The sequence below is a fragment of the Prunus avium genome, chromosome 7, assembly GCF_965620075.1.
Source record: "Prunus avium chromosome 7, drPruAviu1.hap1.1, whole genome shotgun sequence".
Taxonomy (NCBI): Eukaryota; Viridiplantae; Streptophyta; class Magnoliopsida; order Rosales; family Rosaceae; genus Prunus; species Prunus avium.
Genome location: NC_142290.1, coordinates 38,482,477 through 38,497,290, shown reverse-complemented (window position 1 = coordinate 38,497,290; position 14,814 = coordinate 38,482,477). Strand labels below are relative to the sequence as shown.

At 39.3% G+C, this 14,814-nt stretch overlaps 1 protein-coding gene, 1 non-coding gene and 3 pseudogenes across 4 annotated transcripts; 3 read left to right on the top strand and 2 right to left on the bottom strand.

Annotated features, from left to right (window-relative positions):
* Positions 1–725: 725 nt before the first annotated feature.
* LOC110756927 (class V chitinase-like) lies at positions 726–2,332 on the top strand. The gene is made up of 2 exons (XM_021958420.2): positions 726–1,843; positions 2,024–2,332. The coding sequence occupies exons 1-2, from the start codon at positions 754–756 to the stop codon at positions 2,041–2,043; spliced, it is 1,110 nt and encodes a 369-aa protein (XP_021814112.2). The 5' UTR covers positions 726–753; the 3' UTR covers positions 2,044–2,332.
* A 1,021-nt stretch (positions 2,333–3,353) lies between these two features.
* LOC148293425 (class V chitinase pseudogene) lies at positions 3,354–3,888 on the bottom strand (annotated as a pseudogene).
* Positions 3,889–6,481: 2,593 nt separating this feature from the next.
* On the top strand, positions 6,482–6,572 carry TRNAY-GUA (transfer RNA tyrosine (anticodon GUA)). The gene is given in 2 exon segments: positions 6,482–6,518; positions 6,537–6,572. It is a non-coding gene; the product is annotated as a tRNA-Tyr (tRNA).
* Positions 6,573–8,308: 1,736 nt separating this feature from the next.
* On the top strand, positions 8,309–12,477 carry LOC110752634 (uncharacterized; annotated as a pseudogene). Its single transcript, XR_015825865.1, has 7 exons — positions 8,309–9,611; positions 10,220–10,351; positions 10,542–10,708; positions 10,793–11,003; positions 11,208–11,445; positions 11,537–11,687; positions 11,800–12,477. The product of XR_015825865.1 is annotated as an uncharacterized LOC110752634 (transcript).
* A 437-nt stretch (positions 12,478–12,914) lies between these two features.
* On the bottom strand, positions 12,915–14,395 carry LOC110752635 (class V chitinase-like; annotated as a pseudogene). Its single transcript, XR_015825864.1, has 2 exons — positions 13,164–14,395; positions 12,915–13,048 (listed from the first exon to the last, which is right to left on the bottom strand). The product of XR_015825864.1 is annotated as a class V chitinase-like (transcript).
* Between the last annotated feature and the right edge of the window lie 419 nt (positions 14,396–14,814).

Genomic DNA, 14,814 nt, shown 5'->3' with positions numbered 1-14,814 from the left:
TGCTTTGTTATTCTGATTTCTTGTGATGTCACTCATTTATTCTCTTCCCCAATTTATGTATACTATCTCTCAATCAGACAAAACTGTCTTCATCAAATCCATGTGAGAGTTAAATCCTTGTGTACTATAAGGTAGGCACTCTACCATTAGAATTATAAATCCCTGTTGGTATCTCTTGTTCAAATAAGTATCTTATTCTTATTCATATGGCTCGACCCATTAAAGTTTCCTTACCCAACTCACGCGTAGCACTACCATGGACTTTGGACCTCCCTAACCAGAAGGGATGCCAGTTGCTCATCTAAAGTCCAATCTTTCAAGTAGGCCATTATAATTAATAGGGGTTATAAATAGCAACTTAAGAGATGTCAACTATATCTTATAAGATCCCTCTAACTCTTACTTTTGGATGAATAAAGATGTTCACATTGTGGATAAGAATCAGTTTCTGCATGTTTCTTACCAATGTATTTGATGTTTATACACTACATACGTCATTGCCAATCGGCATGAATTAGTCAAGACTCAAGAACATGATATCTTTGGTATGGTCCGCTCTATCTATGCCACTAGACACTGCAGAAAAATCTCTTAATGCAGCTTTCTTTCTTCAACGTCCAAAGTCCAAAGTCCAATATATAATTTTACACGCAACTTTGCATCATCTTGTGTTGTGTGTGTATATATACACATAAAAGATCGTCATAACAATCAGCAAGCAAGAACTATTTCCTCTTTCATCCATTTGCTGCAATGTCTTCCAAGTTAACACTTCCATTGATCCTTCTTTCGGGTCTCGTTTTCCTTGCCCAACTCAGCTTCTCAACCGGCCAAACTGTGGTTAAAGGCGCTTACTGGTTTCCTGACAGTGGCTTCCCAGCCTCCAGCATAAATTCCAGCCTTTTCACTCATCTATTTTGCGCATTTGCTGATCTTAATTCCGACACTAACCAAGTCACCGTTTCTTCCTCAAACTCAGCCCCCTTCTCAAGCTTCACACAAACAGTCCAAAAAAACAACCCTGCAGTGAAAACCCTCTTATCCATTGGCGGAGGAAATGCTAATCCAGCAACCTTTGCCGCAATGGCCAGCCAAGCCAGCCGGCGCAAATCATTCATTAACTCCTCCATCACGTTAGCAAGGTCTTACAACTTCCACGGCCTTGACCTCGACTGGGAATATCCATCCTCCACCACTGAGATGACCAACTTGGGCAGCCTTCTCACCGAGTGGCGAGCTGCTGTGGCCAATGAGTCCAAGGCCTCTGGCAAGACTGCTTTGCTTTTAGCCGCTGCTGTCTTTCGCTCTGCAGATTACTACACCATAAATTACCCCTTCCAGGCCATATCAAACAGTTTAGACTGGATTAATGTCATGGCTTATGACTTCTACGGCCCTGGTTGGTCCCCAAACAACACCGGACCACCTGCTGCATTGTCGAACAGTCAGATTAGCGGGAATGCTGGTATCACATCCTGGATTCAAGCAGGTTTGGCTGCCAAAAAGATAGTGCTAGGCCTTCCCTTTTATGGCTACGCATGGCGTTTATTGAACTCGAATAACCACGGCCTTTATGCTCCTGCTAACGGATCGGCTATAGGGCAATACGGGGATCAAGGCTACAACCAAATAAGAAATTTCATAAGCCAGAATGGGGCACAAACAGTGTACAATGCCACGGTTGTTACAAACTATTGCTACTCAGGAACAACATGGATTGGTTATGATGACACGCAGAGCATCTCTACTAAGGTTTCATATGCCAAGGTAACAAAAGGGCTTCTTGGTTACTTTGCGTGGCATGTCGGTGCTGACAACAGTAATTGGACTCTTTCTCAAACAGGTTAGTAACAACACCAGTAATTTGCATATTATATATGAATTTAATTCTTCTAAATTCAATAATACAATATTTGGTTGTGTAGTTTTTGGCTGGACAAGACGATAACTATTTGTTTAGTAGCACTAATTACTGTTGATTGATTTAACTATATGATTTGTTTTTTTTTTTTCCTTCTTGCAGCTTCAAGCACATGGGGATGAGCACAAAGATTACAGTTACTGCTGATACGATACATCTACGTTAATTACCTAAATTAAGCCCACGCTCTGAATCCAGATAGAGCTGTTACTTGCAATAAGACTAAGCGACCAGATAAACAATAAGATTTCCAATTTCTGTTTATTCTTCCATTAATGTCATGTAGACTTCCATTCCAACTTTAAAAATGCATGCTGCTAGCCTAGCCGTGTTTTCACCGGAAATTAAAAATCAAATATTAAATTAAACAAACTATCTGTGGGAGCAAATTTCCTCCCACGGGAATATTCGGTTGACAGATTCCTTCGTCTTTTCCGCCTCTCTTTCTCCCTGCAAAATGAATAGCAATAAGAGGACCACACCCGGGGGGTGTGGTCCAAAGGCCCTCCGATGCCTAAGTCAGTTCAATCGATCTATAGAGAAACGATAGCTAAAATAGGGTACGGGAATATGTATGTGTGGTGAAAACCGGGTGGCCGGAGCTGTAAGTGGTGGCCGGAGCCTTGTGTAAAAGGGAGAGAGAGAGTGGCGGCTAGGGTTTGTGAGAAATAATTTCTGCAGAGATTTAGTAGTAATTTTAGACGTACCTCAACCCTTGTGTGTGGCCATCCTTTTATAGAGGTCTCGGGAGCTAGGGTTTCAGAGGAATAATTCCGTAGATGGAAGGGAATTATTCCTCCCCAATTTGGCGAGATTTGACTAATTAAGGATTTGATTTATTAGGAATATAAATCAAATCCCTAATTGGTGGTAATCAGATCAATACCTAATTTAATTAGGTAACTCCTCCTTTAATTGAGAATATTCTTAGGAATCAAATCAATCCTCAACCTAATTAGGTAACATTCTATTTAATTGGGTAATCCCCAATTAAATTGAATAATTCCCAATTAGGTCAAATTATCCCCAAATGGAAAGAATTATTTGACCTAGGGTTATGAATTAATTCAGTTCCCACACTATCTTGGGCTCAGAATCAGAATTATATCAACCTAGTTGATGCAAGTGCAAAACCAAAACTCATTCAAGTAATTGTTGATCCATCTCAAATCATTTTTTCATCACACGAGGATATTTTTCAGCCACTTTCTGCTATTTTCCACTACTCATTATCACAAAAATGGAAAAGAAGAAAGAAAATCAAATACAATTGGGATTACAACTTTATCATTAATGTGTTTATTGATGGAGAACAATAGGTAACTGGCCTGATTTGGCTGAATACCAAATGAATGAAATGTCTTCTTTCTGCTTATTGGTCTTATTGTGGATATGCAAATCACATCATCTTCTGGTAGGAAAAGTAGTGTCCCTATGCTCCCCATGCGCATGAAGCTGCAAACAAATTTAACACTCACATTAGGCATCATCAGTACAATTAATTAATGATGAAAAACATGATTGGGAAGCTTTTAAATGCTTAGTTGGATATACATACCTGCATCTGAAAGAGTCCAATTGACATGGATGCCAACATTCCATGCAAAGGAGCCCAGTAGTCCTTTTCGCTTAGCATACAAAACTTTGGTAGTGATACTCTGCCTATCATCATAACCAATCCAAGTCTTCCCAGTATAGGAATAGTCCATAACAAGTGTAGAATTAAACACAGGTGGTGCACCATTCTCAGCTAAATATGCCTTGATTAGGTTGTAACCCGCTGATCCATCCAGCGGTACTGCCATTCCACTGGCTGGTGCAAAAATACCATGCTGATTTGAATCTGTTAGGTTCCATGCATAGCCATAAAATGGAAGACCAAATGCAATATTTTTTAGAGGCACACCTGCCTGAAGCCAAGCAGTGATCCCAGAATCCCGGCTGGATATACTATTTTTTAGAATCATTAATAAAACCGAGTATAGCCGATCGGCTATACTGTTAAAAAAAAACCCGAGTATAGCCGAGCGGCTGTCCTATTTATATATTAAAAAAGAGAGGACCCGCCTAGCGTATAGGTGCCACGTTTCAAAACAGGTATAGATGCCGGCCATACTTTTTTTTTTTTTAAAAGAGGGCCCGCCCAGCGTTAAGGAGCCCAGGTGTAAATCAGAAAAAGGGTATAGCCGCGCGGCTATACTATTTTAAAAAAAGGCCCACCGGCTATACTATTTTTTAGAAACATTAATAAAAGCAAGTATTTCCAATTTCAATTGTTATTGTTAGCCCTTTATGATTTAGAGTTTGGGTGTTAAATTTTGGGAGTTTTTTTCTTATGCAATTTGCTAGGATTTTATTGGTGACTTGTCATTTTTCTAATTTAATCTATTCATTACTTGATCTTCGCTTCTATATAGTCTAGTTGTCTCTTGGTTTTGTGAATGCTTGTAGCTTGTGATTGTGCAATTGTAGATCTATATGACTGCACTCCCTACGTCTATGTGTACACCCATAAAATTTAAAAATTGTTAATTGAAGAATAGTTGCTACCACTCATTTTCTTTACATATTAAAATGGAAGACCAAATGCAATATTTTTAAGAGGCACACCTGCCTGAAGCCAAGCAGTGATCCCAGAATCCCGGGTGGCTATACTATTTTTAAGAATCATTAATAAAATCGAGTATAGCCGAGCGGCTATACTGTTTTAAAAAAAACCGAGTATAGCCTGGCGACTGTCCTATTTATATATCAAAAGAGAGAGGACCCGCCTAGCATATAGGTGCCACGTTTCAAAACAGGTATAGATGCCGGCTATACTTTTTTTGTTTAAAAAGAAGAGGGCCCGCCCAGCGATAAGGAGCCCAGGTGTAAATCAGAAAAAACCAGTATAGCCGGGCGGCTATACTATTTAAAAATAAGGGCCCGCCCAGCTTTTAGGAGCCCACTTGCCAAAATAGGTATAGCCGAGCGGCTCTACTATTTATAAAAAAAAAACCCGCCCAGAGGATAGGTGGCCACGTGTCAAAATTAGTATAGCCGGGCGGCTCTGCTATTTTTTAGAAACATTAATAAAACCGAGTATAGCCGCCCGGCTATACTATTTATATATTTAAAAAAACCGGGTTTTAGTTTATTGTCTAAACTGTCTTCAAAAAATGGGCCAGCGGGTCTGGGCGCCTGGGCGGGTCAGGTTTTTTTTTTCCAGACTTTAAATAAAACCTCACGCTGCCTCTCTCTCCTCTGAGCCGTCGCCTCCTTCTCTCTCTCTCTCTCTCTCTCTCTCTCTCTCGACAGACCACCACCACCAGGCCTCCACCCACGGCAACCACCACCAGGCCCCGACCTGCGACCCCCTCGGAGCCCGCGACCTGCGGAGGGATATGGAGAGGATGTTGAGTTTCAGTCCGATAACGAGAGAGTCTTGGAGGGATATGGAGAGGAGGATTTTCAGGGGTAGCATCAGCTAATTGGTCTTTGCAGTGGAGAGGAGGAGAGTGTAAAATCACATGATCTTCTGGCAGGAAAAGTTGTCCGTCCCTAAGCTTCCCAAGCGTATGAAGCTGCAAACAAATTTAACATTCACATGAGGAGTTAGCACAAAACATGAAAGAGGGTTGGTGTCATATAAATATATACCTGCCTGCTTGTGAAAGAGTCCAATTGAAATCGAGGCCAACGTTCCATGCAAAGTAGCCAACTAGTCCCTTGCCCTTAGCATATGAGACTTTGGTAGTGATACTCTACGTATCATCATAACCAATCCAAGTCTTCCCAGAATATGTATAGTCCATAACAAGTGTGGAATCGAACACAGTTGGTGTCACAGCTGTACAAGCCCTGATCTGGATGTAACCCAGCGCGCCATCTGGCGGTACTGCCATTCCATTGGCTGGTGCAAATATACCATGCTGATTACCCATAAAATGGGAGGCCGAATGCAATCTTTGATGCAGGCCCACCTGCCTGAAGCCAAGCACCGAGCCCAGAATCTGCACTTATGGGACTGATTGGGTTGTATAGTGAAGCAGGGGGCCCTGTTACATTGGCCGGGAACTCTCTGCAACCCCCTCATGGATGATCGCTCCGATCGAAAGTGTGTCCCTGGTGAGGTCGAACTGCAAAATGCCGGACAGGTACTTACTTATATACGTACCAACTATAACAAATAATTACTTGTGTTGTGTATGAAAAAAAAATTATATGATCCTGTTAAGATTTCTTACATGGAGATTGAAATTGACAGAATTATATTTGAATTAGTTACAAGTGTGATTTATTTGATTCCCTTTGCCAATAATGAACAAAGAAAAAGCAACAGTGGTGGTGGTTCTGCATATTTAATTTATTTTCCTTTGACCCCCTAACTTGAACATGCTAATTATTTATATAGATTACCATCAAAGTGTATGGCACTCCTTTGAAGGACATAATAATAAAAGCAATAATGGCATGATTTGATGCATCACACATGCGCTAATTTACTGATAAGCCCAAAGCTCAACTACTGAACAATCTTATTACATTAAAATAAATAGAATAAATCTGAATATGTACAACCCGACCTTAGCTCAGTTGGTAGAGCGGAGGACTGTAGTTGGAAAATCCATCAGATATCCTTAGGTCGCTGGTTCGAATCCGGCAGGTCGGAAATCTTATTAATTTTTTGCATTTATTATTTATTCAACCTCCTCCAAAACGCACTTGCCGGTAAATAAAACACACACCCAAAATTGATGAGGGCAACAAACAAGAACCTTCCATTCCAAACACCAACTTGCTTGAAGAAATTAGAAATGTTTATGAGGTCAAAAGCTCAGACAATTCAAATGCATGCTACGCAGACTTGCAAACACCAACTTGCTTATGAGTTTATGTGTTTCTGAGTTTGACCCTTGACCTGGGACGAAGCATCCAGTGCAGTGCAATGCAATGCAGTTCACATAATAAAAGACTGGTCCATAGATTGGTTTTGGTTCCAAAACTAAACTTGGTGCGACCCACATCCTCCACCATGTGGGAGGACTTTTCGTCTCATTCAATCATATTGGACATTAGGTTGCATTTTCAAACTCTTGGCAAACAAGATTTCCAAAAGAAAAGTAGTGACGTTCATTTTCAAACAACTCAACTCAACTGAAGCATGCAATGAATACTGATTTGCAAGTAAAACTGAATTAGATCCCGCTGGTCAGAATCATATCTACTTGTCGTAATAGTTTGTGGATAATTATAAGGAACTCATCGACAGAATCAAGCTGTTGTTTGATCAAAATTTCCCATTAGATTTTTGTTTACATTATTATCTTTAATTTGTTAATTAATAGCATGGAAATATCTAATTTGGCCATATTAATAATATCAGGGGTAGAAAAATAAATATAATTATACGCGTTGGCAGCCGATTCTACAGTAGTTAAAATAATACTTGTCAATGAGATTGACAAGAGAGAGAGGAAAGGAAAACTATATGAAAGAAGGTAAAAGACTTGGAATGACTTGGACTCTCTCTTCTCAGCGGTCATCTTGCTCGTCTTTTCTTTCTAAATTCTGAGGTTTTACATTTATGAGATAATTAACGAAAATTAAGAAAGTTCAATGTGGGGGGAGGCTAATTAATAGCCTTTATTCTACAGCACCTGATTTTCTGTTTAAATTTTCTCTGCCATGATATATTGACTTCTTTTCTCCACATCCCATCTCAATTATATTTCATCCAATGACTTCAAAAATAACGCCTCCTACGTAAAATAAATGAAAAGCAATACAATTAAGCTTCTTTCTCTTTTCAACATGGGTTGCAACTTTCATCCTCAGTAGAAACACCTATAACAAAAGATAATTTACTGCCTATGGGAAGATAATATATTTAAATAAAAGAAAAAGAAAATAATATATGAGATGAGATGAGATGAGGTTTGTATATCTCTTCCTGTGTTTTAATTGGATGATTAAGTTGATTTTTTTTTTTTGGGGGGAAGGAAGGGAAGAATAGAGGTGTGAAGAGATATAGTTTGAGAAAAGGAAGGGAGACAAGTGGAAGAGAGAGAATAATGTCAAGACTTTATTTGTAACATATGGGAAGGTCTGAATATGAAATGGGAAAGAAGAATATGGTAATAATCTAAAGGTCGTGAGAAGATGTTTGACCGTTCTCTCTCTCTCTCTCTCTCTCTCTCTCATATATTATATAATATATATCAATATTTTGTTTCTTATTTTTTTTCAACCTCAATTATTACTAATTAATAATTGATTTTCTTAAGCAAAGACTGTTGGTTTTTTTTAAAAATATATAAATCCCAGTCCAAGGAGATAGGTATAAGTAACACGTCATTAACCAACACAGTTGCAAAATCATCTCTAGTTGAACGTCAAATATCTAGGAAGGTGGGAGGCAATACACCAAAACAATTTATAATTTCTCAAATTCTATCAACTTGCATCCTCATTCGAAAACCAATTACTTGCTCCGGAAAGCTGAAAATTGAGAAAATAAAGTAATAAGTGAGGAGCATTTCTTTCTAAGTTCAGCCATCAGCCATCATCCATCAATTCTCAAGCATCAGCTTCCTATCCATACTCCATGGTATTCAAATTTTCAAGTGTACTACTAGTCCTCCTTTTCTTCCATATTCTTGTTGCTTTTAGACTGCAAGCCTCAGAGGCACAATCTTGGATCAAAGCGGCATACTGGTATTTTGACAGTGGAGTCCCCATTGCTGACATAAACTCTGCGCTTTTTACTCACCTTATTTACGCATTTGCCGGTCTTAATTCATCATCCTATGAGCTCTCCCTCTCCGACTCTGAGGAGCAGCACTACTCCAACTTCTCATCCACGGTCAAGCAAAAGAACCCATCAGTCACCACCCTCATCGCCATTGGGGGTGAAAACGCAACCCACTCAGTCTTTTCAACACTTGTCAGCAATTCTTCTCACAGAAAGACCTTCATTGATTCTTCAATAAAGATTGCGAGGCTTCATGGCTTCCAAGGCCTAGACCTTTGCTGGGTTTCAGCTAACACAAGCTCGGACATGACCAACATGGGAAATTTGTTTCAAGAGTGGTTCGCTGCTGTCAAATCTGAGGCTGCAAACTCTAGCCAGGGGCAGCTGATTTTGACAGCAGCCGTTCAATACAAACCAGATTTGGGGTCCTTTTCTTTTCCGGTTGAATCCATTCGGAACAACTTGGATTGGGTACATGTAATGGCCTATGACTATTATGGGCCTGAGCGGACTAAATTCACCCGCGCTCATGCAGCTCTGTATGATCCATCAAGTAATGTTAGCACAGATTATGGTATCAAGGAATGGATTCGTAAGGGATTATCTGCTTCCAAATTGGTTTTGTCCTTGCCTTTCTATGGCTATGCTTGGAAACTTGAGAATCCTAGGGACAATGGTATTGGTGCACCAGCAACAGGTCCAGCCAGTATTACAAAGGAAAATGGAGCCATGAGCTACAAGGATATCATGGGTTACATTCAGGGAAATGGGGCTAACATAATCTACAATACTACGTATGTAGTTAAGTACTACACAAATGGATCATCTTGGATTGGTTTTGATGATGCCGAAGTTGTCAAAAAAAAGTTTCTTATGCTAAGGAGCAGAGTTTGCTTGGATATGTTGTCTGGCAGGTTTCCCAGGATGACAACTCGGAGCTTTCTCTTGCAGCTGCAGGTAGGAATTGAAGCTCAATAATTATGCATTGTACTCTACTTGATGAACTCATTTTATCTGCATATTCCACCATGACAAGTTAATTTCATTACTCCCATCCCATCTAAAGAAATCAGATTGGTTATTGTTGATTGGTCACTTTACAAAAGAGAAAGTCTGCTAACGCAATACTTTAGTGTCTATTGAAGTTTGTTGTAAATAAAAGTCAGAAATTAAAGCATGAGCTGATTTTGAAAACAGAAAATATGATTCGCTGTCAAAATTGCATTGCCCTCTCAGCCATTTAGCAGTCAAGACAGGAGAATAAAATAATTGGTTTCTGTTGAAAATGAAATGAAGATGACCACTATATTTCTTTACTGCAAACTAATGAACAAGACACCCATATAAGTCACCGTCCAATAAAAGACTTGGAGTTTTACGTTGGAAAATTCAACCATCGCCTTATTTATATTTCCCTGTAATGAAGGTTAGCTCACAACTTATTTATATCTTATTGTTGCTGCCATAGAAAGTCCCATAATACAGTCAGCTGACAACTTCCAAGATCTTTAATGCATTCTTCCCTAACTGTTACATTGAATTATATATGCTGATCACAGCTACAGCTCAAGAGCGTCCAAGCAGTGGACAAAAAAAGCGGCGACTTCTTATAATCATGTTGACTACAACAGCTTCAGTTATTCTCATATTAGGCTCCGTCATGTGTTACTTCCGCATGAGAATCCTCAAGTCAAAAGGTATATAGCTTTATTCTTATTTTTGTTCGGCCTGAAAGTATTGAAGCATTAACTATTCACCTCTTTGAATATGTATTTTGGGTTTATGTATTATCTGTAACTCTTTTTTTGAACGAACGTACTATCTATAATAACCATGGAGGAAGAATGGGATCTTAAAGCTCTTCTGCCAATTCTTTGGCAAACGCAGCTAAAGAATCAGAATCCAGGGCAAATTATAAAGCAGACACTGCTGGAATTTTTAATAGCAATGTACCTAATCTGCAAGTCTTTGGCATTGCTGTCATTGAGGCGGCAACAGAAGGATTTTCAATTGAAAATAAGCTTGGAGAGGGTGGTTATGGTCCAGTTTATAAGGTAAACTTTTATAATGGGGCATATCATGGCACCAGCTTGTCCCCATTAAACATGCTAACCATGAGTGTCTATGTAACTTGCTAGGGTGTATTGCCAAATGGACAAGAAATAGCTGTGAAAAAACTTTCAAAAGCTTCAACTCAAGGATTCGAGGAATTCAAGAATGAGGTCATGCTTACAGCAAAACTACAACACGTTAATCTTGTCAGGGTTTTGGGTTTCTGCATCGAACACCATGAACAAATGCTGATTTATGAGTACATGCCAAAGAAAAGCTTGGACCTCTACCTCTTTGGTAAGTCAATATGAGATTTCGCTGCTTTCGTGCAAAAGATGACAATCCACTAGTTCCTGGTGGTTTCACTTCCTTGTGCCACACAGCTTTAAGCTGAACATAGTGTAAGCTTGTAAGGGATGGCCTATGGTGTCTCTACTATTCCATGCATTTTTTAGTATATTTCAATGCAGAACTGATTGGACAGCATCTGTTTCAATGTAGATCCTATCAGAAGGTATCAACTAGATTGGAGAAAGCGTGTTAGCATTATTGAAGGGGTTACTCAGGGACTTCTTTATCTCCAAGAATACTCAAGATTGACAATAATCCATCGAGATCTGAAAGCTAGCAACATTTTACTTGACGAGGAGATGAGGCCTAAGATCTCAGATTTTGGTATGGCCAGAATTTTCACAAAAGATGAACAAGAGGCAAACACAAGCCGGATCGTTGGAACATAGTAACTCTATTTCCTAATAAAGCTACTTTTTTAATTGAGCTTTCTATTATTGGATACTCTGGTAAGTAATCTTCTAAATCATTCTGTGCAGTGGCTATGTACCTCCTGAATATGTTAAAAACGGTCTATACTCCACGAAATCAGATGTTTATAGCTTTGGAGTTCTCCTTGTACAGATCATAAGTGGCAAGAAGAATGCCGCTTCCTATGGTCCAAATGAAGACTTAAACCTTCTAGAATATGTAAGTTACTTCAATAAGCACAGTTACATCAGAATTAATATTTGCTTCAGCTTTGCTAAGAATTAAATCTTCACGTTTCAATTACATGGTGGGGAACATTCAATAATTTCAGGCATATGAACTTTGGAAAGAAGGCAAAGGGATGGAGTTTATGGATCCTTCACTTGATGATACACATTCATTATGTAAATTGATGAGATGCTTGCAGATTGCTCTCCTATGTGTTCAAGAAAATGCAAATGATAGGCCTTCCATGTTGGAAATTTCTTCGATGCTACAGAGTGAAAGTGCTGTAATGGAAAACCCGAAAATGCCAGCTTTTTCAAAAAGAAATGAAGACAAAGAAACTAATCCTGCACCGCGGCTAGAAGTGTGTTCCATTGATGATTCAACAATCTCAGAGGTTGTAGCCCGATGAGTGGTGGTATATGCTCAGTGCTTTGTAAAGCAAAGTTCAATCAGATTTTCAATTCTTTTTCCTTTTACTCTTAGGCATAACAGCTCTGCCACTAGTCAAACTATTCTTAGAATTTATTAGTCATGTATTTCCTAGTAAGTTCATTAGGTGTATTTCCTAGTAAGTTCATTAGGTGTATTTCCTAGTAAGTTCATTGCAGTCTACTTACTACAAAGTTGGTAAGGGGAAGAAGTCCCTCAGGGGTCACACTACAATGTTGCAGAATTTGGAATTATAGGTTTCTTTAGTTTAGGCATGAAGTGAACCAATTATGAGTTTGGGGTGGTTCTGTTCTGTTCATCTATGAGTCTATCAATGGAAGTTTATTTATGACCTGCGAGTTTTACTGATGTTTCTTTATCTACCAATGTAATTGTTTACTGTAAGTGTAACTGATTATGAAGAATAAGATACCCATAAAACCCATCGCCATCCAATACGAAAACTTGGACTTTTGTGTGGAAAATTCATTTATATTTCCCCTGAAGTAGAAGGTTGGCAGCTCAATGTCAATACTAGAAAACAATGAGCTCACCTCAAACAACTTTATTAATTATTAACAAAAGAAACACACACAGACAAACATCTTACTACAAACTTTACAAAGTGAGAGCTCCAGGCTAGCAGTACAATGAGTTTGACAACTTCCAACATCTCTATGGCATCTCTATGCATATTATATTCTCACAGCTTTCTGAGCTTTACAAGTTTCACGTCTTAAAAAAGAACTTTTGATTTTTCTATTATCTGTACTATATGATTGTATGATGAAGAATTGCATCTTATTAAAGAATACAAATGCCTCCGATTAGGCTAAATACAAATGGCACTACATCTTGATCTTCTTATTGATAGGAAAAGTTGCTAGTGTAGTGTCCCAAATATGCTCCCAATGCGCATGAAGCTGCAAACAAATTTGACATTCACATTAGGCATCAGTAAAGTACAATTAATTAACGATCAACTATATATACAAATACAAGAACATGAAAGAGGGTTGTTGTCAATGTCATATATACCTGCTTGTGAAAGAGTCCAATTCACATCGATGCCAACATTCCATGCAAAGTAGCCAACTAGTCCCTTTCCCTTAGCATATGAGACTTTGGTAGTGATACTCTGCGTATCATCATAACCAATCCAAGTCTTCCCAGTATAGGAATAATCCATAACAATGTGGAATTAAACACAGTTGGTGCACCATTCTCAGCTATATATGCCTTGATCAGGTTGTAATTGGCTGACCCGTCCGGCGGCACTGCCATTCCTTCGGCTGGTGCAAAAATACCATGCTGATTTGGGTCTGTTAGGTTCCATGCATTGCCATAAAACGGAAGGCCAAATGCAATTTTTTTGGGAGGCATACCTGCCTGAAGCCAAGCAGTGATCCCAGAATCCCCACTGATAGGACTGATTGGATTGTACAAGGAAGCAGGGGGTCCTGTTACATTGGGAGAACAACCAGGGGCAAAAAAGCTATATGACATTGATCCAGTCCAAGTTGTTTTTATGGACTGAATGGGGTGCAACAATGAGTTGTAAGTTGCAGAGTAGTAGACCGCTGCCACTAGAAGCAATAGGGGCTTGCCAAATGTCTTGGACTCATTGGTCACCGCGGCTCGCCACTCTGCGACGAGGGTGCCAAAATTGGCCATGTCAGTGGCCGTGGCTGGGAACTCCCATTATATGTCGAGGCCATGGGAGTTATAAGACCTGGAAATGTTTATGGAGGAATGGATGAATGTTTTGCGGGAGCTTGGTTGGCTAGCCATTGAGGCAAAAGCTGCCCTACTGGAAGCTGATGCTCCACCTATTGATAAAAGGGTTTTGACAAAAGGGTTTCTTTGTTGGACTGTGCGTGTGAAGTTGGAGAATTGGGGTTGGTCTTGAGGGGAAATGATGACTTGGTTGGTTTTGGGATCAACATCAGCAAAAGCAAGAAAAAAGCGAGTGTATAAGGTGGAGTCTACGGCAGAAGCCGGAAATGAGATGCCACTGACTGTACCAGTAACCTGCTTTAACAACATTTGTGCCACTGCCAGCTGCAGCTGCAGAAATAATGTAGACGAGGAAAAACAAGGAGGGCCAGAAGCAAAAAAGTAATGGTTGGGTTTTAGAATCCACTGAGATTGAGTTGTAGAATGATTTGCTGCAGCAGCTTGAGTGGCATCCTTTTATAGCTGGATTGCTCTAGTATTCTAATGGCTAGGCTCATAAGTTTGAACTTGAAATTAAGTTGATAGTCGTAAGAAATGAACCCACTAGTTCTATTAAACTAGACGGTTGATATACAAACAACTATAGGCGTTGAATTTAAAACATATATGCCACTAATATCTCATCTATCAAGCTGCCGGCCTTTGGTTTAACACAAAAGTATTTGTGTGGCCTGCCTGCGCGCGGACATTCGCAAAATTGCCTGTATACAGTTTGAGGCTTTGCAACGTCTGCACAGAACTGATTAGTGAAGAAGACAAGTTAACATTCTCTTGACCAATATTCTAACTGAGTCTCAGCAGCAGCATTAGGATTTCTTTTTGAACCAGGAATTAATTTGAATGGGTCGCTTTAGACTTTACATTAGAATGATAATTTAACAAGAAACAAGCTTTAAATATTAGCAACATGGAATTAATATAATGACTGCCAACCGCCAAGAATGTTTTTTAG

Excerpts from the sequence above, each read along its gene's own strand:
- LOC110756927 (XM_021958420.2), top strand. The coding sequence starts at position 754 with ATGTCTTCCAAGTTAACACTTCCATTGATCCTTCTTTCGGGTCTCGTT. Across the intron at positions 1,844-2,023 it reads TTGGACTCTTTCTCAAACAG|CTTCAAGCACATGGGGATGA; the intron begins GTTAGTAACAAC and ends TCCTTCTTGCAG.